Genomic DNA, 25,702 nt, shown 5'->3' with positions numbered 1-25,702 from the left:
GGCGATCCGCGAGCCGTCGGCCTGGGCCCGGCGCGGTGAATTGTTCATCTTGTCGCCCGAGTAGCCGCGCCCCTGGCCAGCGTCGGGATTGTTGGACGAGGTTCGCGGAGGGGCGACGGGCGCAGACGCCAGGCGGTCAGCCCTCGAGTGCTGGTCGGCGGCAGCAGCAGCAGCAGAAGCACGGGTCGCGCTGGTGGGAATGCGGGAGTTTAAAGGAGCGCTGGGGTCGGATGCAGCGGCTGCGCCTTGGGCGCTGGACTTGCGAGAGGGAGGGCGCCTTGACGATGGTGGTGTTGATGCGCTCTGGGCATTGTGGATGTCCCGACTGGGGGAGGACTGCGACTGCGAGTACTGGCGGTTGGAGGTTGGCAGCGAGGACGGCAACGCGGTTGGCTGGTGTGGAGGGGCCGTTTGGAGAGCAGCCGACGACATTCTTCCCGCGTTGCTACGCGCGACGGGCTGGCCCACCAGGGGTCAGGTTCTAAACGATCGGCTGCGGAGACGGTGAGCGCAAGCTGTTGGAGAGAGAGAGCAAGCACGGCGATGGTTTCGTTCTGAAGGCGGCTGTGTCAATGCTTGGAGCCAGAGGAGGACGGGCAGCAGCTGAGCCCGTGTAGTATGTGGCAGAGGCTGCAAGAGGGAACGACGGACCGTTTCGTTGGCTCGGGACTCGCTCACAGCGGTGAAAGAAAACAAAAAAAGAACGGTCCAGCGGCGCGCAACCTTGGCAACGCGGCAGACGCTTGAGCCTCAGCAGCAGTAGTGGCTGGTTGGCGTGGTGTTTGTGTTGTATTAGTAGGACTAGTATGTGTCGAGAGGGAGGAGGATCGGGGGAGCGAGGACGGGCCAAGGGCCAGGACAGGACAGGACCAGAGCCCAGACAGAGGAGCGGCGGCTGCTGATCAGCTGAAGAGGAAGACGCAGAAAAAAACAAAGGGCGGCCAGAGGCAAGACAGGGCAAACTCGGGGTCTCTCGAGGTGCGCCAACGAGCCAATTCACCACGATTTCATAGCCCGTTTGGACGACGGCGGCGGCCACGGAACAGCAGAGCGAAGCACAGCTTGGGGTTTCTTTGTTCCTTCTTCTGGCGAGTTGTTTCACAGACGAACGTTGTGGCCCAGCGGATTCAGCAGATGGCAGATGAGAGTCCCCTGAAGTTGCTCAAGTGGGCAGGCCGTCCGGACGCGCGCAGGGCCAAGGGGGAGGAGCCGACAGGGTTCAGGATGTGGTTGCGCAGAGCAGGTACTCGGTACGGGCTGGTCGTGCTTGGTGCTACAGTACCGCAGCTGCTACTAGTAGTAGCTGGAGTCGTGCTGGATGTGGTGTAGCAGCAGCAGCAGCAGCAAGTAGGGCAGGACGAGGCGCGGATTGGGTGCCTTGCTTGGTCCTTGAATCTGCCCGGCCCGGCGTTGCTCGCAGCCCGTTGAGAGTCGGGGCTGGAGATGGTGAGAAGGGAGTCGTGGAGTTTTCCGTGTGGACAGCCAGGGCGAGTTCGAGCGCTGCTGGTGCTGTAGCTGGGCAGCCTTAGCGATGACTGCACGCTGAGCTGAGCTGAGCTGACGCTGTTGCCACTGCAAGCTGCCGAGCAAGGCAAGCACCACCTCGCTCACAGGGCAGACAGCTAGGTACCTAGAGGTATCTACCTACCTATTACTGTAGGTGCATGTACCTTGGAGGTCAAGTACCTAGGTACTCAGTAGAGACGATGGCGTGCAGATTGATCATTTACACTGATCCAGTTCGATCCAATCCCGCAATTTCAGATGCAGAAAATGCTGATATCAAGCAGAAGCTGGGCCAGCCAAGAGGAGCAGTTGCAATCCAATCTGCGGTCGTGTCACAAGAACCTAAGGCATTCAAGGCGAGAAATCATTCTCTTCCTCAACTCATAGATATAGGTACCTTGCATATTACCTACACAGTCAAGGTACTTGGCATCTACATCTACACTTGCTGCGCGAGGCATGGCAGACAAACCTTGAAAGGAGATTGCATGTATGTACCTACTCGTACTCTTGCAGTACCTTACCCAGGTACTAACTTTTAGACGCGGCCACAGCAGAGGGCGGCCGACACGGAGCTGTCAGAAAAGCCGCGACACGGCGGACGGGGCCAAGACCTCAAGGCGTAAAAGGCCCCCAAGGCCCAGCCCTTTTTATTTTTCGCGAGATTGATCGCGCAGCACGAGATTGGGAGGTTGTGTGAGATGGGAATGCAAATGAGAAAGAAGCTTGGAGCCTTGAAGCTGGAGCGACTCACTTCACACGAACTATTACAGCCGCTGGACCCGCGCCGCTCAGTGGAGCCCTCTTTCGGTGTTTGCAGTGGACGTCCAGGGATGTTGCCTCGAGGTAGCCGTACCTGGCCTTGAGGTACCTTAGTATCTTGCACGACCTCCCGACCTCACCTTGCATCTCCCGTCGCCGGTCCATTCCATCGCCTCTTTTCATTCGCCTATGCTTCGCAACTACAAGTAATACCTTACTACCAAGTCATCAATGCAAAGCGCTGCCCATCGCTTGATGGCACGATGCCACTCAAGCCTTGAGGTATCCAAGACATCATCATCATCATCATCATCAACCCGCCCCCGGCCGAAACGCGCTATTACCGACCCAAGGCAGGTCAACAGATTTCAGGGGCCCCCCTCGTCGGTTCCTGCATGCAGGTACTGGGTACGGGCGATTACAAGCAGCATGCATGACTGACTGACTGGACCGGAGCGTCACGATGGCGGCCAAAATTACTAGCTCTCACCCGGCAGAGCAGGCCAGAAACAAACCCTGCGCTGAAGTCGGAGCCGGCATTGGGGACCAAGTGCGAAGGGGGGGAAAGGTGGTTTATTACCGTATCGTATCATGTCTCTGTACTTCAATTGTATGCAGTTCTAGAAACAAGAAGTGCCCTGCTGATCAGAGGGATACGGATACGGGGACTTGGTCCATGGAGTATGAGCATCTCATGGCGAGGTTTGCCTACCTGGTCCTCAAAGCGAAAAGAAGCAGTCGGGCAATTATTCTCGTTCATGTCTCATTCTATGCGCCACCGTGAGCTTCCCACAGTGCATCAAGATGTGTATCGATACCCTCTGACGCAGCCCGCTGTCTAAAACCAAGCAAATCGAAAGCCCGGCCCGGTCAGCAGCAGCAGCAGCAGCAGCATCATCATGCGTCGCCATCATCGGCATCAGCTTGCCCTCATCACCACCACCCCTTCCCGTCCCTAGCCTCCCAATGCCGGCCACCAATAGTACTACTAGTATCCCCAGCTCCCCCTCGGTGACGCCGCAAACCACAGCTTGGCCTCGGCGCAAGAGGGGGGGAGAGGGAAGAGGGAAGGGGGCCCCCATCCCGGTAGCGCAACCGTGAGGTGGGAATCCTTGCAAGGCCATTTATTTCAGTTCCCGCATGCCATCTCATATCATATCGTAATAAGTCGCAAGGGACAAACAAGCCCCAACGAATGGAGCTTCTCGTCGCTCGCTTGGTTGCGCCCATTGACCAGAAAAGGCCACAAGAGAGAGAGAGAGAGAGAGAGAGAGAGAGAGAGAGAGAGAGAGAGAGAGAGGCCATTGCGATAGGAGCAGAAAGGAATGACAGTGAGGCCAGGCAAACAACATGAACTCACGATTGATCACATACCTGTAGCATCGCCAATAACTGGCCAGAATCGTGTACCTACCTAGCCAGGTACCTCAAGGTAGGCAGGTTCGCATAACAACCACCAGTGCCTCGAGCCGTGTACACAGGCGCCTCCCTCCAACAACTCTCCCTCGCCCGCAAGCCCGTCCCGCGGCCTCGCTGCGCCGGCTGATACACACACACACACGAACGAAATGCGCAAACCCCCGGCAATATTCATACAAGTGATATATAAATAAAGCGAAACGCGGGCGGCTACTAGTACTAAGTCCTTTCGTACGAGGCGCACTAATCTCGATCCCGGCTTCAAGATTGCGATGCTGCGCGCTTTTGAACCATGCCGAAATCAACCCAAGCCGCCTCTTTCGTACCTACAAATGGACCATGTCGAATTCAACCCATGCCGTCTCTTTCGTAATGTTACAAACTTTTGACAGGAAATCGCTGCCCAATCTCGCCACGGGGAAATCATATGATGGACGTCAAAGCCATGACAACCGGTTCCATATTATATACCCTACCTACACAACTACTATAAGCATCCGTTGGATCCCTAATCTTGTTACTTGAGTGGAAAAGAGAAAGACGAAGCGGGAAGGAAGACGCAAGGAACAAGTCGCAACATCTCTCATCTGACCAATAGCGACATGTCGCGTCACTTCGTCTTGGAAGCGCATTCGATGTCGTCCAATGAGGCCAATCCTTCCATTTAACATGCTTTTCTGTACCTGCATGAGCGATGCTACCCTTGCCTCTCGCCCTGCCTTACCTACCTCTAGGTAGTACCCTCCTGTGTTGTTTACATCCCGTCTCGGCAAATAGAATAACATAAACTGCCAATTGAAGCAAAGGGTGAGAAAACAATCGAGCTTGGTCTCGAATCATCCGAGATTCTTCAGCCTGCCTAGGTAAGCACACCACACATTGCAAACCTACCCGGGATGCTTTCACAAGGTAAGGTGGGAATCACCATTTCCACACCGCTGTATTTCAAGCTCATGCCTTTCCCTCTCTTGCTTCCGGTCCTTCGTTCATGCTACGAGCCTCGTATACACGAAGAATCGTTGCTCCAAAGTCATTGCAAGCGTAAAAAGTCAAATACTAATAGTATGACGCTCTTCCCCTTTGTGAGCCTCAACCCGAGACAAGCTCACTCAAACGTGAAACCTGGTGTCACATCCCCCCCAATTTCCACCACCAGATTTGGCAACAGATGCTTCCAGTGTAACAACGGGCTTGAAACACAAGGTCTCTACATAACTTTAAGCCTCCGCCGTAACATGACAACTCGCTGTTCTCGCATCTACTAGTAGGTAGTTGTATCTGCAAGTTCAAGCAACCACTACTAACAAAAGCACCCACGCAAAACTGACATCTTCGCACATGTACGATCTCAATAACCACCTGATCTTGCGAGGAGGCATCACGACCACGCTTCATCAAACACAATCGATCCTAGCCGTGCATGTATGTATTTCCAGTCAGTTCCACTGCAGATATTTTGTGGGCGCGCTTTTCGCTGCTGATCGCATTGAAGCCGGAGATGAGCGAACTCGGGCTCGGGAGACTTAGAATAGCTTCATCTTGGCCCGCCAGATGCGCCGCCTCTCATATCTTTTTCCCTTTCGTCACGGAATCCGGAGGAGATACCGAACGAAGAGACATCAGATGCGGGCCCCCCTTATGTGGCCAGGCATGTTCTTGATGCATCATAATACAGGAATCATGAATCTCAGCAGCATTAGTAGTAGGGTAGCTCGGAGCCGGGGTGCCGAGCACGATTCCGCAGCCCGAGAGACGCACAACCCCATGGTATCGAATCTTGATTTGACAGCTTGTGCACACAGAAATGATCGCCCTATGATTTATTACATACTCAGATGATGCTACTGTACTGTAAACGAAGCACTAGATTCCCTTTCCAGATCCTCTCTAGCGCGCCAAGTTTGCCAGACCTCGCCGTCATCTATATCGTGTCTTGCATGAGATGATGGCTTGCCGCCTCGTCAAGGGCGGCAGCCCGTCCAATCAGGGCCGTCAGCAGATTTCGATTGATTGGTGTTTGATGCGGACAACAACAACAACAATGGTCCTGTTTCTCCTTCCAAGGGAGGGCGTCCCTCGTTGTGTCTCGGAATTGCTTGATTGTACTAGTAGTAGTACTGTGATTCATGCCCCTGAATCGGGGATGTCGCTTGACGAAATACAATGGCAGCAAAGGCGTTGCATTCCGATCCGGAACCGAGTACACATCCAGACATGTCCGTTGTCTGCCAATGAATCATTCCATTGTTCCTTGCTTACTACGCACACCTTGATCAGGTGCATCAGTAATAATCGTATCTCTCAACCGTGGAAGTGTTTTTTAGGATAAAGCATCCCCGTCCTGCCAAGTCCTTACAGCTTGATCGAAATGTCGTAGATGTCAAGCAGCACCGCAACACCCGTCACAGTCGCCGTGTAAGCCAAGAGAATCCCCATGGCCATGACCGGCGTCGCATCCAGCGTCGGGATCGTCATATTGACCAAGCCAGTCAGCAAGTTTGCAATGAGAAACACGGCCAGGCCGTTGCGGTTGTACGCCTTCAAGACATAGCTCGTGGCCACGTCATAGGCCTCCTTCTCGGACCGCGCGTCCGCGGCGTTGTAAAACGCGGGAAAAAAGATTGTATCAATGACGCAAAAGGCCAGAATCTGCCAGCAGTTGAAAGCCGCGACCCAGAGGACGTAGGGCAGGTTGGCCAGGCGGCGCGAGACGGTTAGGCCGAGCCCAAAGTCGTAGCTCGTTGCAAAGGCGTACAGCACGGTCCAGATGCCGGCCCAGACGGCTATCGTCATGAGCAGCGTGTTCCTCTGCATGCCCGCCGTGGAGTTGCTGCTCGACGTGATGCTCCGCGGGATGATGAACTTGCCGAGGTCCTGCCCGGCCAGGAAGATGGCGAGATAGCCTATGAAGCTGAAGATGCCCTCGCGGTTCATGGAGATGATGTCAACCCGTGGGGCGGCGAGGATGTATGCCTTGAGGTTCGTATACTCGAGCAGAGCTTGGTACGTGCCCACGAGGAGCAGAGCCAGCGCGGCGTGCGACGGGATGACGTCGAAGATGGACTGGAAAATGGCCACAAACGGGGGCAGAAAGCCCAGGGTGAAGAAGAAGTTCCAGTGGACGCCGTACTCGGAGACGTGCTCGGCGTACTCGAGGCCTTTGACGCTGAGCAGCCGGACGAAGCCCAGGACGAGAAGCGGGATGGAATGGCGGATCGATTGCAACAATCGGGTGGCGAGGGGCGTCCGGCGACCCAGCGCCCGTTCTTTGAGCACCGGGCGAGCAGCCACAATGCCGGCGGAGAAGACAAAAGAGCCAACGCCCATGTCCATGAGGGACGTGCCCCAGGTCTCTACTTTGGCGAAGCGCCGGGGGAAGAGCCGGAAGTCGACGGCCAGGATCGCAACGCAGGTGGTGATCATCATGTACCCGCGGTACGTCGTGAGAAAGGGCTTGATGCTCAGCGTGGGAAGAGGCCCCGCGGCAGCTTTGGACTGGGCATTTGGTGGAATCCTCGCCCTCTTCCTCGACGCCGTGGTGGATGGCGGGAGGAGCCATATCAGGAGAGCCGGCGCCAGCAGAAGCAGATTCAACAGTACAGGCGTGCCCGAGTAGAGAGTCGTGGCCAGCAGGAAAGTGCCGACGGTGAGTGAGAAGTCGACGACAAACCCAAGCAGCGAGTACGGCTTGAAGAAGGACTGCCGGGCCTGGAGAACAGACCACAGCAGCACGGCCGCCTACGCTCACCAGCGAGTTAGCAATCATGACCACAATCACGAGCTTGAATCACAACCACAGCCACAGCCACAACCACAAATGCAGTCACAATCAACAAGGCAGATGCAGACGCAGATGCAGATGCAGTGGCTGAAACGGCGGGGGAAAAGGACATGGACTCACGGGCGCAACAGCAGTCACGTAGCTGATTTCCGAGACGGAGCCGCCCGACAGGTTGGACACAAAGTCCTCCTTGCGCTGCTTGTAGCTCGCCGCCATATTAGACATTAGAGATGGATGACTTGTTCTATCTTGGTGTTGTTTTCTCTGGAGCTCCAAAGAGAACGGGCCTTATCGCATGGTAGCTGCTGAGCGACGGGCAGCTCGGGGAATGTAGAAGAAAATAAAAAAAGCGAAGAGGCTGGAAAAAAAAAAAAGAAGAAGAGAAGAAGAAAGATAACTGGTCTAGAACGATGCCCGAGCGCTTCCAATCTGCCCGCTTGGTATTCTATTTCTTTGACGGCTTGAGTGAAATCGATGCGCTGTTCATTTCAACAAGAGAGGCCATCAACGGCCATGGGGATGGAAATGGCCGCGGCTTTTGCTTTTGGGGGGCCTTATTGAGCCAATCATCTGCCGCTTCGTGGACAGTTGTCGCCCGTAATGGGTCGTCACGTGAATTGCAGTCAGTGGCTGGTTTGCATCAAGATCAATGCATTTGCTTCAACTCTGTCGATTACATACCTACATACCCGACATATATCGTAGGGCAAATTACCTATATATGTGATAAGTTTTTGAGACTTGATATAACAAGGCCCAACAGCTGGATTCCACGGGAATGACGAGAGAAGAAAAGACAAGAAGCACATTAGACTCCCTTTCATGCTGCAGAATCTGGCGTGAGGCTTTTGCCATCCTTTGTCCTGCGTGTTGGCGGGATGAAGTGAGCCCGTGCGGCGCCCTTTGTCACACCGGCGATACTATCGAGCATCACCAACCGGTTTTCTTGTCTGACCATGACTGAAATTCGACCCGCCACGTCACAGCCCCTTGGTCTTTGATATGCGGGGAGGAAGGGGAAGAAAAAAAAAAGAAAGAGGGAAAAAAGAAAGTAAGGCAGGGCTTAGAAATTTTTGATGGGCAGGACAAAACCCTAAGGGAAGTAGTAGACAATAACAACAAGAGCAAGGATCATGCTTGGGTCCTGAATGGCAGTCCTGGCTATTGTAGTTGGGCCACACACACGCGGCGCGATCAGCCGTTGTGATATCATGAACGCCACGCGTGAAAAAGGGGGGAGAGGGTAGAGAGATGTTGTGATATATTCTCCTCGTGTCCCCTCGTAGCCCAGATGCCGGCCTTTTCCTAAGCCTCGACTTACACCACTTCACTCAACAAGATCCTCTGCAGCACACATCGGGACGCTTTGCCTTCATCGCCTCCCCAGGTCCTAATTCGCCTTGCCTTTCATCATGTCCTCTTCACCAGAAAATGTCTCTTCACCAGAGAATGTCTCTTCACCAGAGAATGCCTCTTCACCAGAGAATTGGCCACGGAGGGGCCCTCTCACCCTGGGAGATGATCTTTCAGCAGGACTCAAGCCATTGGAAAGCATGCTTTACGAAGTTGACAAACGCTCAGCCGCGGCACGACTACGCAAGAGGCGGAGATACTCGAGGGCAGGTCCGCGAGGTCAGTGGCCGGAGAGGCCATTCAAACGCACCATGTTCCGCTTCCGTTGCGTTCAGCCCATATATACAATCTACCCGAACAGGCCTCCTCGTCCTCTTACGCGCCTGAGCGATGGCATTTTCGTCTCCCGGCCCCCCACGCCTCCTCCCCGAGGGCTTTCTGAAGCCGAACTGGTCAGATGGTACCGATATCGGCAGGTAGAGGACATGCAGGACTATCTGTGGACGCTCTGGACAGACGGACGCCATAGGCTTGGCCGCCTCGCCGACGCACACGTCCTCGTCCGGGCGCTGCCGCTCGCAGGGGCTAGCAGCCCTACCGCCTCGCCATCCGAGGCGCCGGACGTGCCAGCCTCGTCGCTGTCGTCTCCCACGTCGATGACCCCGAAAAGCCTCTCGCTCCGAGCAATCGTCCGGCCACAGTCGGGCCAGCCCTTTGGCCTGAAGCGCGAGTTTGACCTGGATGCCCTGAGGGAAACGATATCTGAGCCTCCGCATGACATTTCTCCAGCCAAGTTCGATCTGAGGGAATGCCTGTCCTGGGTGAGGCCGCTCAACGGCTCACGGCGGGCGTCTTGGCCGGCAGCAGCAGCAGCATCCGCCTCCAGCATCGAAGAAGACGACGTGGCGGGCGAGAGAAGGGCGGCAAAGATCGTCAAGCCCAGTGCTCCCGTCCAAGCCCATGGGCTTTCATCAATGTCTGTGGGCGTGCCCATACGTGAGTACATCTTTTGTTATTTCTCCCTTCTCCCTTGTTCTTGAAGGCTCCTGGCCTGTCAGTAAACGGATTCTGACCAAAAGATGGGAATGTAGATCTTGATTACGCACGAGCGACTTTGCCAGCGCTGGCGGCCATTATCATGTCGGATCGGGTCAAACGAGGAGACACGATTGATTTGGCACTGCCTCATCCGGAGGCGTGGCCCGAGACGGTGGCCTACATTTATCTGGGCAGGGTTGAGTTCCTTAATGCAGAAACGGAAAAGAATGTCATATACCTCGGTGGAAAGGTTGGCCGGGGGAGATACGCCAGGAACGGGTTAAAGTTTTTCGACTATCAGAGTACATTTTTCTGAACTATGGCGGCTTCCTTTACTTCATCATCATCATTATCATCATCATCATCATTTTCTTTTCATTCTTCATCATTATTATATCTTCTTCTCCTTCTTCTCCTTCTTCTTCTCCCCCTTTTCCCTTTCTCTGTCTTCTATATCTCCCAGTCCTCTGCTCATATGCATAGACAGCATGTTCTTTCTTGTCTGCCACTCTATAGCCAGTCTACAGGTCTTAAAATGGTATCTCCGATGTTGATTTACCGCTCCAAGACTCGACTTCTTGTCGGATTACCCACAGTAAAGCAAAGCAAGTATATATAAAGACGACCAGGTGCCGCAAATGACGCTGCGTCATCAGATACAATCACATTTATATCATGTTTACGGTTGTTGCATCACCAGTTGCTCACCCTTCGACAATGGTTTCCTCCTCATTCTTCGTCACACATCGCTCGTAGCTGGTACTATTCATTCAGCTAAGTTCATCTCCTCTCGACTCATTACTCTCCCAGATCTAGCAACCTTACCGGTCTAACCAAGTTCCGTTGAGAACTGTCGTAAAAAGTCCACTTTTAACACACTCGTATATCATCATTGTCCATCATCTCTTCCTCCTCCGGCAGCATATCACGTTTTTTTTTCTCGAGCCTATGTGATATACCGGAATTAGGCCCCCTAGATCACGAGCAAACTCAAAGAACAGGACAAGAATGCTCTCCATTTGAAGCCACCAGCGTCTCTTCTCGTTCTTGTTATCAATAGTATGACTATTCACATTGCACTGCCACCAACACTGTCATAACACGCAATCTATACTGTCCAACACTCCAACACATGGCCTTTTTCGAATATCTCCTTCGTCGATACATTGTATACTTACAACATCCCATACATCGCCCAATCTCGGAATGACAAAGGGAACCATTCTTCACTCTTAGTGTCCAGATACACGTACTCCCAGCCCCCCCAATGGCGTCCCTCATTCCGCTCCCTTAACCTCATCGAGCCAATACGAAGCAGCCCGCTCTCAGCTGATCTCTCCTCCGGCTTGAGCTGCCTAGGATGGTACATACATACAACACTCGTCATACATGTAGGTACGAGGCAGTCAGCGTCGAAGATCAAGGTGGCAAAAAGCCCTCCTCCCCAAATAGCTCTTACATAACTGCCTAGGGGGGGGGGGGGGCTATTACTACGGAGGACTAACGATTTGCGGCCGTTGCGTATGTAGCGTCGCCCTCCAAGCACTACTACGCAATACGGGGGGTGGTCTAGATAGTATGGCGGATGATCCCCTCGATAGCCGGATCGCCCGTTGCTCAGCCCTCGGGTGGGAAGCAAGACGCAGGGTGGTCTCGTCATGAGCTGAGCCGTTCTCGTTTTACTATATCGGTGACAGGGCTGAACACCCTCACAAATACACACCTTACACCTTACCTTACACACACCTTTTCTCTTCATGTTTTTTTTTTCTTGGTAGGTCGTCCGTCATCTGTCAAACTACTTGTCTGGGCACATGAGGCCGCAAATCGGATAGCCACTGAGCCGACGACGACCCGGATCTTTGTCTAGCCTCCGTCCTATGCTACAGAATTTGGCCCTCGGGACAAGTCTCGACCGGCGCGGCACTCGACGAACAACATGAGTCAAACGGTCTACCCAATGTCCTCATGCACACTTTACACTGAGTAAGGCACGGTACAGTAGTCGTAGACGGGCCAAGTCATGCTACATAAGTCACACACAAATCATCGCAAGCAAGGAAAAAAAAAAAAAAGAGGAGGCAAATACATGACACGTAAGTTGCTCAATCCCAGAACGGGCAGATAGATAATATTATGCCCACCTTCCAAAAATGCAGCTGCAGGAGCAGCAAACATCGTTTTTGGCAGATTCTGGGCGAGCGTATGTGTGTGTGTGTAACCGAAAAAACCTGATGTTTTGGTAGCAAAAAGGCGCTGCCACCACATACTTACATGCATACATGCAGTACTAGGCATGCATGCTTGATGCCGGATTCCAACTTTTCGGCATCACGACTGCAGGCCCTGCTATATGGTAGGTAGGTACTTGTATGTGTCTTCTCACGCCCCCCCCCCCCCCCCTCCATCTCCCATCCTTTTCATCATCTCTCCTTTTAGGATCGCTCTCGTCTTGGTGGTAGTACTTGGAAGATACCTGCGATACCTACCCATCATCGTCCCCCACCTCCACTGACTCCAAGTTGAGGCTAAGGCAGCTCCGCTGGATATGCACAGAATCGTCCCCAAGCCAAGAAAACGCACACTCCCTCTCCCCCTCCCCTCCTCCTCCTTCTCCATCGTGATGCCACGATCCATCACTGCCAGCAAGCGAACGCCTCACCTGAAAGGCGATAAGCCCCGACCTCGTTTTCGCTTCTGCCGTGCATCTTTGTCACTAATAATCTGGGGGGTGAGAGAGGGGGGGTTAGAGAGGAGAGGGGAGGAGAGTAGTGGGGATTATTTCCTTGAGCTTTCGTCTTAGTAGTACCCGTGGACGTACCTACCTATAGCAAGGTACCTAGTATTGATGAACGTATCAGTTGTGGTTCCTTCTTCGCCTATGCATCTCTCAGCTGCTAGATCTGGATTGCCTCGCTTCCATCACTACCTATGGGCATTACTACTCCTGATCCTACCTGGCTATTTTAGGCAGAGAACTTGTGCTCACCTCACTTGCTTATTATGTGTCTCGTTGTCCCACTGCACGCCATGCTTGCTGCGGCAGGCTGGGGCCTCCATCGTTCCCCGGTGGCCTTAGGATACCTATCCATGTATGTAGGTACACATCTGACGGAAGCACCGCGAGGATTAGGCCATGGGAGGTTGTGCAACCGCAACCGCAAGCAGAGCGACTGTCACCAGGCACACGTCACTGGCTGGCCAAATTGCGTAAATGAGACGTGGTGCGGCTGCATATTTGCAGCTCTGGTCACCGAAACGGGTGGATGCAGGGGGATGGATGGGATGCAGGACATCTCGATCGAGAGACGAGGTTGGCATGGAGAGCAGCGGGTGGGTGTCATACATACATGTTTGGCCGAAGCGAAGCCAGCATGGGACTGGTGATGGCTACAGGTACAGTCTGCCAGAGTCATCTGCGAGGTACTAGTATAACGGTTGAGCTTGATTGAGAGATGCGGCGCCAATGAAAAGCCAAGTAAAAAGCTTACAGGGGCACTCTATCGTGCGCATCTCCTGTGCCTACATACCTGTCAACCAATTTAAAAAAGATGTCAAGCAGCTAATGAGGCAAGGCAGAAGGGTGCCCATCCGTAGCCGGCAAATGCCAACACTGCCGCGCCTCTGCTGCCGTCCCCGGGCTTCTTGCTGGCCGACCAAGTCTCAGCTCATTGTTAGCGATTTTTCTTTCACCTGCACAAGCTTCTGTTCATGGAGAAGCAGTGCCCAAATAGCCAGCGTGTTTGTTCAACAAGTAGTACGTGTAGGCGGAAGAATAGTATCACGGATTACTAGTGCCAGGCCAGCTGCAAGCCCACGGGTTTCCCCCGCGTTTACAGACTGGATCGTGGCCCCCCCGTGGTGAGCCGACTACGGAGCCCGACGAAAAAGCCCGCTCGACTGCCCACGGGATTGACAGTCCCCGTCCCCTGTGTGAACTCCCGGCTGCCTGCAACACCTCCGGGGAGTGCCGCCAAATGCCGCTATCGCGAAAACAAGCCGGAGAGCGGGTGCCGTTGTTCGGTTCAGGAGTTTGGCTGGAGGTATGCGTCCATAGATACATAAATGTCCTCTCTACATATCGGAGGAGAAGGGGGGGCGTACGATATGCGGCCGAACTTGTCGTTGGTGATGTTTCAATTGCTACTTGATACATACGAGATATCGGAGTGGAATTGCCAGTCGCGGCCCGAAAGCACGACTTCAAGTTAGAGGAAAGCGAACACGAAGTAGGAAGGAGTTGCAACAAACACTGTGGGCATGCCGAGATGGTTGCTGTTGTTGTGGTGGCGTTTGATGCAAATTCCCTTTGTCGTTGTTGTTGTTGGTTCTACTAGCAGACGACTTGTCGATTTCTTCAACACCGAACCCTTGTTTACCCTTGTTTCCCCCCCCCCAGACGAATCAGGGTCTTTTGACGAGTCATTGGACGTTGAAAATGGCTTTCTGTCAAGCCCGAACAACCTTCCGGACGGACCGGCTCGTCGGCCACCGTGTCAGACGGTCCAAAGCTTGTCGCCATGGCGGACAGTCTATGAACCGTGTGGGAAGAGGGCCAGAGACGACAGTTTTCAACTCTGAGCCATGAGGCCCATCCTGATGCATGAGAGAAGAGACAACGACGCCATGACTGAAAAGGGCAATAACGGGGCAGCAGATGATAGGGGGACAACGCATCAGCAACTGACGACTTGTGAAAGAAGGAGAAAGCCCCATGAATATGAAGAAAAACCCGTGGTTGGATGGACATTTATGCAGGGTAAGTCGGCGGGTATCGACCAGACGAATGACAACTCCCGCGAAAGAGGGGGGAAAAGACCGCTTATGCGCAACCGTGGGCGCTCTGGACGTACTCTGGACGACTCATGTCTCGAGGAGAGGGCAAGCCATCATGGCAAGCTAGGCGACAACCAGAAGCCGTGCAGATATTTTGACCTGTCAACTACAGCACGCATCGCCCGCAGCCCACATCCAGCCACTCCGGGGATACTTTCTGCGCCATTCAGTCAGTCGCGGCAATGAGTGCGAGGACCAGAGGCTAAAAAGCGCAAGGCGCAACGAACAAAGCATGCTCAAGCACCAGGCACGGTTGCTGAGGTACTGTTTGTACACGTAGCCAACAGCCCATTCATTCATCGACGGCCTCGAGACGTTTCCACAACGTCCTTCTCTGGGCTTCTGTTGGACTCCCTGCCTGCCTTATTGCACCCCTCCCTTGGTCGAGACTCCAAGCGATGAACGGCCGCATCGTGATACTTTGTCCTTTTGCTAGAGCCAAGCCATCTCCGGGCTTTCGTGGGGGAGAACAAGGAAGGGCGGCGGGGACCGGGGGTCAGCCGTCGCCCGAGATCTCTGCAGAGCTGCCGGAGCTCGCCAACTACCTACCTTATTACCGTAGAGATAGACGAGCGAGAATGTGCATCTGGAGAGCAAGCAAGACGTCTCGAAAGGTGTAGGTACTTCATCTACACACGGAGTAATACAGCTTCAGGCTCAATGGCAATGGAGAAATACCTGTCCAGCACCCACCTGCCTTATCGTAAGCCAGGAACTACTAGAGTCTAACAGAGAGGAGCCATTCGATGACAAGCAAAGCCGACGGCGGTTCATCCATTGCTACTGTAACACTGCACCACACATCAAACCTGTCACTCGTGCGTGTGTATGTGTGACAGACAAGACATCACCAGCAGCCTCATCCTCCTTCCTCCTCATGTAGCTACCTAGGTACAGAAGGTAGTAGTACCAGAATCGTCCAAGCCGAGCCTCCGCAATAATTTCGCTTCATCGTGGGTCTTGCCTGCCCATCGAGTCGCCATTCAATTTTCGCTCTTTCTCACGCAGTCGACAAGAACGAAACGAGTAGGTACGCCCGGGCTCGAAATGGTGAAAAGAGCGCCGCTAAGCACAGAAGGAGGCCAGCCACAGCGAGCTAGTAGCTTGCACTTGCCTCTCCGCACGGGATATGGATGGGGTTAGTAGTCATGTCCGTCCTTGCCCTTGTATAGGTATTCATAGTACCCATTTTCTCCGATGTTCTTGCTACTACTATATGTTGGTACCCATGTATTATTATTTCTCCAGACGTTCAAGGTATCCTGGGCTGTTGTTGCTTTTTATTGCTTCTCGCTTAAAGGGATCCGCCCGCCAGCCTCCCGCCCAGCCGCAAAAAGCAAATCCGTGCCTGATGCACGATTAAACCAACGGAATTGACTGAATCCCGCTTCACCTCACGATGGATTGACTTGACGTGTATTATTCTTTTCTCGTCATGCCACGAAGCCAAACAACCCCAAAGCCCGGTGGCGCCAGCAAGGGGCGCAAAGACCCAAAGCCAAGTACCTACCTAGGTAGGGATACTTCATCCAGCCGTCGTACGATGCAATGGTACAAGCAAATGGCGACTGGAACCCCAGTCATGGAGCTGCATATCTCGATACCCACGTCTGTTGCCGCTGGGATGGCCTCGCTGTGGATGGCCGAAAGGGCTGGGCCCTGCATATCGAAGTGGCCAATCTCTGCCCACCCTTGCCGGGCTTCAGCATCCAGCGACGCAGCCACGGCGGCTGCGAATGGGGACTGGGGACGACACTACGGAGCACTGCGCTGTTCGTGCTTGTTCTGCTTTGCACAACCACTCCGGACATACGCTCCGAGCGAACATGATACGACAAGCGCGCGACCTTGGTGATGGGTATGTAGGTAGGCATTCCCTTGCAGAGTTGGTTCGGGGCTTGGAGCATTGCAGCTCGAATGCAACTCTGTGCCCCAATTGCTCCGAATTGTCGCCGCCCTTGACAATTGCTGCCAACGGCAATTCTCTTCTCTTCTCTTCTCTACCAATCTGCTAGTATTGCTTCACGACAGGCAAGTGGCCGCAGTGTCCCGCGTCTGCCCGGCCCTGTGGATCTTCGAGAGAGGGGAGTGCTAATCGGCTGCTAGGTAACATGGAATCGTGTACTTGTAGGCTTACAGCCTCATCGGACGGGTTGCAAATCGCCAGATGACGCTCGTCCTTGACGGATTGACTCGGGCCTGCATGCCCTAGCCGCAAAGAAAGACGAAGACGTGCAGACGAGAATCAAGAGGAAAGGTAAAAAAACAGGAAAAATCGCACTTGCCTACCGTCCAATCGAGTACTTGGCACTCCGTCCAACATGGATGATCCCTGATGATCTGCCGCCGATAGAAGAAAATGGTCGCTAATGTAAGATTTCCTAGGACTCGGGCCCCAGAGAATCCCCTCATCACAAGCACAAGGCGGTTCAGCTCCGAGAAGACGGCGCAATATGAGCGGCCGCCAGCAGCGCACAAGCCAGTATGGGGTGCGGAGCCGCTTCATCCACGTCGTGTCTCACCGTCGTCTCCATCCTCTGCCCTATGTATGTACCTACTCCATCACAAACGCTTTGTTCACTCCATATTTGGGCCATGTCCTTTGTACACATACCGCGGTGGTAGGCTGAGGCCGGTACTCGTCATATCAGGATCATCAGCAACGCGCGCGAACTCGGCCCCGGCGGGCACATCAATGGGTCTTGCCTTCGGCACGAAATAGCTCGACATAGGCCTCAGATCAGCCCCGTTTGGGGACCCTTGGGCGGCAGATGGGTCAAGCAGGCAAGCATCATGACGCTGGATCGCATAGCCGCCCTCCAATCTCTCCATGCCTTTCATGCCTTGGAGATGGCCTCAAGCCAATACCAGAGTCGCCTCAAGTTTGTTCGATTCGGCTCAGCACCACGCAATCAGCTCACGCCTCAACCCCTTCACTTTCAAGTCCAGTGACCAAAAGTCCATGTGGCTAGCCGCCACGAGGCCGCTGGGGGAGGGGCGCTTGTTGTATTGATTCCCCTTTGGGCCATGTGCTGGCTCTGCCTCGCGCGCTTGTTCGGCCAAGGCTTCCAGATGGCCGGGCTGGTGCGTCCTGCTGCTGACAACGCGCGGGCAAGATGACTTGTGCATCTCCACGCTCAGGCTTGAATCTCCAACCCCAGTTGAGAGGGATGCTTGCTTTGGACGGCCGTTTGCCCTATGTTGGAGCCGCCCATCGAGAGAGAGGTGGAATTGAGAAGGATGCGCGTGTAGGCGGTTCTCTGCTTGGTACCGCGTCCTCATGCTCGATACGGAGTACACAATGCATCAGCTGTCACCAGCATCCACCAAGAGCATCTCGTCGTAATTGACGAGGCTGCTGGCTACGATTTCTGACGAGAGTGAAGCAACGGTGCTCATTGGACGATGCAGGATACGGCCATGGGGCTCAGCAATTGGCACACAGGCCGCTCGTCTTCTCCACCGCGTTAGCTTGGACCTGCGTCTGCATCTGCATGGTTGACGGGATTCGGTTTGGCGTGTGGCAGCAACCGGACGATACTACTACTCGCACGCCTGCTCCATGCTGGAGCCAGGCCTACTAGTAGCAGGACTGGCACACGGGGTGGTCGCATCGCATCCATCGCATCGTATCGCGCATCGCATCGCATCGCCTCGCATGATATCCACGTCTCGTCCGCTGTGCTGTCTCGGCCCCAGCTCGCGGCGATGCGGTCCAGCACACGCAGCAGCGTTGCCTCTCCCCTATTACATACATCAAACCACCGCAATGCCCTCGGCCGCCGAGGCCAATGGCAGCCCGTCCGGGACCCAAAACCATGCAATGCAAGGTACACGTCCTCGTCCGGCCAGTTGTTGGAAGAGGTTAAATGGGCAATTTGCAGAGGAGTAGCCCACTTGGGGCCAGTGACTTGCATGTACAACTGGCACTTGATCAAGCCTGGCCGCACCCCCACAAGCCTCAGCCGTTGGCTGCACGCCCCTCCCGCTTTGGCTTGTGCAGGTATTCTCTTGTACTGCTATCGTCTCCCCCTCTGCTTCCCCACCATCATCTCCAATGTCAACGACTCGACAACTGAATGGCAGAAGAAGGAGACATGGCTCGGGAGGGAGGAGGAAGAGCTCCAAACAACAATGAATGGACATTTACCAGCTACCGCGCAATGCATGACGCTCTTAGTCCTCTACTCGATTCCTCTGCCCGCGAAGCTGGGCTGCGAGCCCGGCCATCGTCCTGAATCGTGATCCGGCCCCAGCTTCCAGCTCCAGCTCCGACGACCGACGCCGGGCTATTCCAGCCCTTGACGGGGGCCGCCGATCAAGAGCGATTTTAGCCCAGCAGGCCATTTGCACATCACCTCCATCTGAGGCCCCGTCCAGCACTCAAAACGGGCTTCGCTTGGTGCTAGCACCTCCGCTAGGAACGGAGTAGTCGTTGCTCATCGACGCTATAGCCTCGCGTAGCCGATGGGAGCTTTCGCTCGGACTGCTTTGACCTGCTTTTGTGCTCTGATAGCGGAGTAGGGGTTTCCTCTTTCCTCATCCTACATGATGCCCGGCATGGTCCATCACGAGCTCACCGGACACCAGCAGCGCCACACAGCGACGCCATGTCACCCCGATGCCTTGTCGCTTTGTCACCTTGCCTCACGTGTTGTGCATCATCTCATCTCATCTCATCTCCGTCTCTCTCGTCGCCCGCTCGGCGCCCACCCTCTTGCTTCCCATGGCCCCAAGACGCACAGCCCTGACGCCCTCTCTCCCCGTCTCCGTTCTCTCCAGCCAAGCGGATTCTTCCTCGGCTGCTGTCGTGTACTTCCCCCATGCATACCATCGAGATCTCCGCACATGCAAGAATTACATTGCCTTGCCTTGCCTGACATGCTTCCCCCCTCCCCCTCCATGCCCGTTGTGGCTAACACTCGCACACATGCCTTCTTACCGGCCTGCCTATCAGATCCGCCGCCTGGCATTGGGGGGGTCCCTTTCCCCTTCTTCTCCTTCCCCGTCATATACAATTATATGTCGTGCAACTCAGCACTGCAGCCACAATCGCATACGTAGTAGCACCTCATTTGATCTGCGTCGCGCCGCAACTGCACCTCGACTGTTCCGACTGGACGTCTGAAGTGGCTTTGCTGTATTGTGCAACACTTTCGTCTTAGCTCTTCCCGTCCCTCAGTTGTCATTTCTCCATGTTTCATTGCTTTTCGTGTCTTTTGCTCGTCTTTTTTCAAATGTCATGTATCAACTGCTTGTCTGATTCATACATGGTGCGTACGTACCTTACGTACATGTACGTGCGCCACGCAAGGCTGGCTCTCTCTTATTGCTGATCCATGGCTCAGCTCGTATACGCGCAGCAGCTCCGCAGCTTGTCCAGCTCACCTCGCCTTGCCTCGCGCAATTTCATAGGCTGCGCTGAACGTGCAGGAAAATAACCCAGAAGACGTGTATCGTCTCATTGAACGCCAAGTTTCTGATTCCCATGCCCATTGATGCATCGATTCTGACCTGTTAATATTGCCCTTTTTTCCCGGTATGCTGCCTTGCCTGCCATTTGTCATCGGAACATCAGACGGTGGCGGCCAATCGCAGTACACCGTCTTCACCTGGCACACAGCCTTCACCAAACCTCAGACCAATGACCGCACAGAATATGAGACAAGGCCAAAAAAAAAGGAAAAAAAGCCTAAAAATCCCCATGCGCAAGGTCAAAACGTGTAGCCCATGTGTCAAGTTGGAGTGAAGCTGGAAAAGCAAGCCATGAGACACGGACCCTTGGCAGGGAAGGGGAAAAAGGGAAAAAAGAAAAAAAGTTCCCGTCCTTCTTTGCCACCGCACCAGCCGCCTACCTATATGTCCCTCTCATTAGCCCATATGACGCATAGGCGGTTTCTCTCCAGTCTTCAATCTTTTTTCTTTCTTTCAGGGTGCATCTTCCACTAGCAATCATGGTTCAAAAGATCAATTGTATTACCTAAGTAGTAGGTTGTCTGTAAGAGGAGATTGCCCAACGACGAAATGCGTCGCGGTTATTGCCATTCTGTGTGATATGATCCCAGCGACTTGCTTCTCTTTTTTGAATTTGTTCTCATTTTCTTGTGATTCCCATCCTGTGCCCCCAAATCCGTTCCATTGAAATTCATGGAAAATAAAAGGAGAAAATAAAAAGGGCGATCTAAAGCAATCAACGCCTGATGGGGTCAACGACATAACGCCACCTCTTGTTAACAGCCAAGAGTCCCTGGCATGCCTCGGTGAGCAAGGGGACTTGCTGTCCCTGCCACACCACCCGGCAGCCCCAAGAAAATCAACCTAGTTTCCATCCATTCCGTCCATTCCGTCCCGTCCGGCCCAATTCCGTCCCATGTGTACCCTTTTCAGCAGGCCCATTATATGCTGTAGTATTGATCCCGCCGTAACGCAATTTGTGGTTTCCACCCCGCCCTGAACAGCCCATAAAAGAAGAAAACAGAACAAGGCATACCTTATTTTTACCATGCCTGATATTCATGATAAAAAAGAGCCAAACCCCAGATCCCATGAAACATGTCATTTCTCGTAGCTCGTGTGAAATCAAATCCCCGACTGGAGAGACGGGGATGGGCTCTCGTTTCAATCATCAAGAGAAGGACCGAGAAGACGCCCAGGAAATTGAAGAAAAAAGCATAACATAAGGGGTTGGTCATGGTCTCATTAGTCCGAGGCGTTGCTGAATCGCATCGAGTGTGGCTGGTCGTGGTGATTCTGCATCTCAGAGCCCTCATGCTTCTCGGACATGATTCTATTCGAATGGTACGAAGTGCCCGAGTCGTAGGCGGCGCAGCCACGCTTCTCCCACACCGAGTCCTGCTCGGTCCGCGTCTGCGTCGGTCGTTCCTTGTGACGGACGTTGTTGTAGCGGATGAGCGAGCTAGGACCAGGAGGGATCGTCAATACCTTGTGTGGTGTTGGCGCCGGCGCGAGCCGCTCCGCATCATTTGCATCACCATCGGCTCGACTGCCCCATGACGTCTGTAATCAACTTGTCAGCATATCGCCTCTGGCTGTGGCTTGCTCGGGAGGAGTCTTCAGGAGCATCGGGAGGTACGAACCATGTTAAGAGTAAAGAGGGCATAGAGCTTGATGAGCCCGTGGAAATATCCAAAGACAATGGAGACGGGAACAAAGACGATGTCGCTGGGGTTTCGCAACAAAAGTCCCATGAGCTTGACAAACTTGGTGAAGGCGAACATGAAGATGAACTGGGCCCAGAAGGCGTAGAGTCGGTAGCGAAGATCCCACTCGCTCGTCGCCAACCAGCACGAGGCAAGCAAAAGCGGGTCGACGACAAAGGCAAGGGAGGTGAAGGTAGCGAAGTGGAGGGCGTAGGTGCACCAGGGCTGTTGTCTATGTTGCAGGTCATCTTTCGTTAGTACACTCGCGCTATTTTAGACACCACGGCGACAAGGGTTTCGAGGCACAACTCACCTCCACACGTGCCGCTCCTGGACCAGGCTGGTCCAGTTGCTTCGCCAGTTGCTGCGCGCCCAGCGGGAGCACTGATAGAGGAACTTGGGGCCGTTCTCCAGCGTCGTCTCAATCTCGCACTCGCGCTCGTACTGGATCCAGGTCTTCCACTGATGGCTCACCAACCAGCGCGTGACAAAGTTGTCGTCGTCAGCATTCAGGATCCACTTTCTCCACTTCTCCGTCTTGAAGCCCTCGAGGAAGGTATGGCTCTTGAGGATTTCGGATCGGTACGCTCCAGTGCGGCCAGACATGCACGAGGTGCCGCCGTCGATGTTGTGCGTGGCCGAGATCTCAAAGTTGCGGCGCTCAATATACGCGGCTCCGAGCCAGTTCCAGATGCGGACGGACCACGGACCAGTCCACACGCGCTTGACTCGCTGGCAGGTGCCGACGCCGCCCATCCTGGGGTCCTCAAAGGGAGCCAGGATCCAGGGCATCAGCGTAGACGGCCAGGTCACGTCGTCGTCAGCCATGATGGTGATGGGAGTCTCAACCGTGGGCAGGGCCTCGCAGACCTGGAGGCGCTTGTTGGCAATGGGCGAGTGCATGACGCGGACCTTGGGGTAGTTGAGCGTCTTGGCCAGCTTGTCGAGTGCCTTGCGCTTGTCATATGTCGTAACGAGGATCAGCTCGGCAGGCTTGCAGGCCAGGATGCTCTGGAGTGACGGGCGCAGCTCCTCAAACGCATTATGAATTGTAGGAATGATGACCGTCACGTCCTCGTTGGTGAACGTTGGCTTGCTGGGGATGGGCTTCGATTTGTAGGTCCAATGGCTGACGCAGTGCACCAGCAGCCGAACGTAGCGGTGCAGCCTAGGGAGAACAACTGTTAGCTGGGGGGCGCTCAATTGAGAAGAGGAAACAAGAAACCGTAGCTGAACTGACCATAGAATCCAGAAGACGCATGCCCAGAATGTTGCTGAGTGCCAGACATCGGACTTGACCAGATGCAATTTGGAGGTGACCAGGGGCATCAGCTTGGCCGGCAGCTCACCAATAAACCAATCCATGATGTGGGGCCAAGGCTGGGATAAGATTTCTCTTGTCGTGTATGCCAGGGCCTCGTCAATTTCTCATGGAGGACTCGGTGTTTTGTCCTGTTCCGGGAGGCAGAAGAAGTCTGCTGCTGCTGCTGGAAAAGGCGTGGAGACTGCGCGGAGGTGCGAGGACTGTGTGGTATTTCGACGACACAGGCCAGAGGAGACGCTGCCGTCTCTTCGCACGCAAGAGGATCGAAAGTATGAGGGATTGACAAGAGGGGGAGATGCAGGCAAGCTGGAAGCAAGGGCCTCTACTTGTAGCCGATCCCCGGATTCTCGAGTTCTGCCCGCTCCCACCGCGCGTGAGGCGAATTTCTGTGACAAGCGAGTGTTCTAACCCAAACGGGGGCGTCTTTTCCAATGACCAGGCTCACGAGAAGCCAGTTGCTGGAGTCTAGACTGTCCAGACCGCCAACGCGCTGCGAACGAAGGAGGAGCGATGCAAAACAAGCCTGGAGAGATGTCGGGACTGCCGTCTAGGTACCTATGCAGGGCAAGGCTTGGAAGAGACGAGGAAAGAGGCCTGACGGGTCGAGATCCGAGATGCCGTGTCGAAGAGGGCCGAGAACACTTTGAAAAAACAGAGCAGTAAAGCAAAGATAAAAATAATGAAGAAGTAAAGAAAAACCCCAGTATAACGAACGGGAAAGAGAAGCTGAAGAGGCTCTAGGAGGCAGACTCTGTCATTGCAGGATCTGAACCACCTTGGCTGCCTCTGGGGTAGAACGGGGAAGACGGAGAAGAGATATTAGTTCGATGAGGAGAGGAGAGAAGGAGGAAGAGGTCGTGGAGTAGAAGAGAGGAGTATGGCAGCCACGATCAATCGAGTCGAGGGGAGTTATATACCAAAAGGCCCATACCCAGACGATGGTCAGGTAGCTTAACCTTACGATACGGCCAGCGTCGACTAGCCGGCGCCATCAAGGATGCTTCCGATATGGTCCTGGTACTACCTAAGGCCAATGCCATGCATGAGCATGGAGACAAAGAGGGTCTCTGTTAGTACCTAGGTAGGTACGTTGTCGAGCCAGATGCGTGCCCTGGAGGAATGTACAAGTGGTGGTACTCGGCGGGAATACCAGTGCAAGTACCTCCACAGGTACTCGTACACGGCCGTGCAGCAGGATGTGCGGGTTGAGGTAAGGCCAGGTATTATTGGCATCCATTCATTTTAGATGCAGCAGGTCGTCGACTTGTCGCCCTAGCAGTTGGTCCCGATAGAAACGAGCCACGGAGGGTAGCATTTGCTGAGCGAATCTGGATGGCGCCAAAGAAGCAGCAGGGTGGATGGCTGTTTCTCGTAGCGGAGAGATGGGCGGAGGGGGGGGCCACCTGTACCTGTACGGGCCAGGCAACATCGAAGGTACAAGGTGGGAGGGGGTACTCCGTAGGCGGTACGAGGTGCCTCTCGAAGGGGTGCGCCGTGCTGCAGAAGGAGGGGAGCAGCATGGGGCGTGGCGCTATTGGGGAGATTCCCAGCCATGTCGCGACTTGTACCGCGCTGCTCTGGGGCTAGCGCCGGGCAGGTTTGGAGTTGGGAAGCTCATTTTAATCCGTACCAAAGGTACAACGACTCCGTCCTCGACCTCAAGAGAATGCGACGAGCAGCTTGTGCTTGTGCTTGCACTTGTGCTTTTGCGCTCCACCATGCCGGGCCTGTTACTGGTCCTGGACTTGAAAGTGATGATGCACATCTGATATCTGGCGGCGAGTAGGTATCTAGGTACCTTACCTTACGTTGCACAAAGGACAGTTGCAATTTGGACGAGACATGAGGTGCGATTTGCTTCCTTGATTGCTCGCACCTGCCATGGCTCGCTCTTGTCGATGCCTTCCCGAACAGCACCGATGCCGCCCTGGCTGTTGCAAGAATGGCAGGCACTACTGTACATATAATGGGGAATCGAGCCAAGTGAGGTGCGATGTACGGGCACATACCTTACCTACAAGTAAGGTATTACCTACCTTAGTATCTCTTGTACCAAGTCCACAAGCAGCAGGAGCCGCCAAAACCTGCGCTTGCCGACCATTTGCATGGCTCGCCCGCACAGAGCGCTAAAAGAGGACCCAGATGGCGCTCTAAGGTAAGGTGGTGATGATGATCCGTCTTGTGCAGACGTTGAGGCACATCGATGCCCATGGTCTCGCGGTTCTTTGTGCTCGCAACGCCCGACCCTCCCCTCGCCAATATGGCCGAATAGACGAGCAGGCCTGGCACATGTACGGAGTGCGTACAAGTATTACGAAGCGCAGGACCCTGGTGATATCGGTTCCAGAACTGCGCCGTGGAGATGGTCCAGAGCACAGAGTGATACGGAAGACAGCGTCCAAAAGGTGAGGCACCCACGGAGCAGAGCACATGCGCCAATGGTGGCGTGAGCTTTTTTTGGTATCCAAGACAATGTCCAACTCAGGCCTCCTCTGTTGAGGTCGGCTTGTGACTCTCAGGTGG

The 25,702-nt window shown here is 54.3% G+C and overlaps 3 protein-coding genes across 3 annotated transcripts; 1 reads left to right on the top strand and 2 right to left on the bottom strand.

Annotated features, from left to right (window-relative positions):
- Nucleotides 1-6,039: 6,039 nt before the first annotated feature.
- Nucleotides 6,040-7,684, bottom strand: TRIREDRAFT_63967 (uncharacterized protein; the record flags this gene model as incomplete). The annotated part of the gene is made up of 2 exons (XM_006966519.1): nt 6,040-7,425; nt 7,589-7,684. The coding sequence occupies 2 exons, from the start codon at nt 7,682-7,684 to the stop codon at nt 6,040-6,042; spliced, it is 1,482 nt and encodes a 493-aa protein (XP_006966581.1).
- Nucleotides 7,685-9,045: 1,361 nt separating this feature from the next.
- On the top strand, nt 9,046-10,342 carry TRIREDRAFT_122614 (uncharacterized protein; the record flags this gene model as incomplete). The annotated part of the gene is made up of 2 exons (XM_006966625.1): nt 9,046-9,817; nt 10,110-10,342. The coding sequence occupies exons 1-2, from the start codon at nt 9,133-9,135 to the stop codon at nt 10,340-10,342; spliced, it is 918 nt and encodes a 305-aa protein (XP_006966687.1). The 5' UTR covers nt 9,046-9,132.
- An 11,052-nt stretch (nt 10,343-21,394) lies between these two features.
- TRIREDRAFT_79396 (glycosyltransferase family 2, polysaccharide synthase) lies at nt 21,395-23,184 on the bottom strand (the record flags this gene model as incomplete). The annotated part of the gene is made up of 4 exons (XM_006966518.1): nt 21,395-21,712; nt 21,793-22,087; nt 22,169-23,023; nt 23,096-23,184. 4 exons carry the CDS (start codon nt 23,182-23,184, stop codon nt 21,395-21,397), a joined length of 1,557 nt encoding a protein of 518 aa, XP_006966580.1.
- Between the last annotated feature and the right edge of the window lie 2,518 nt (nt 23,185-25,702).

The sequence above is a fragment of the Trichoderma reesei genome, assembly GCF_000167675.1.
Source record: "Trichoderma reesei QM6a unplaced genomic scaffold TRIREscaffold_13, whole genome shotgun sequence".
Taxonomy (NCBI): Eukaryota; Fungi; Ascomycota; class Sordariomycetes; order Hypocreales; family Hypocreaceae; genus Trichoderma; species Trichoderma reesei.
This window is presented reverse-complemented; position numbering and strand designations above follow the sequence as displayed.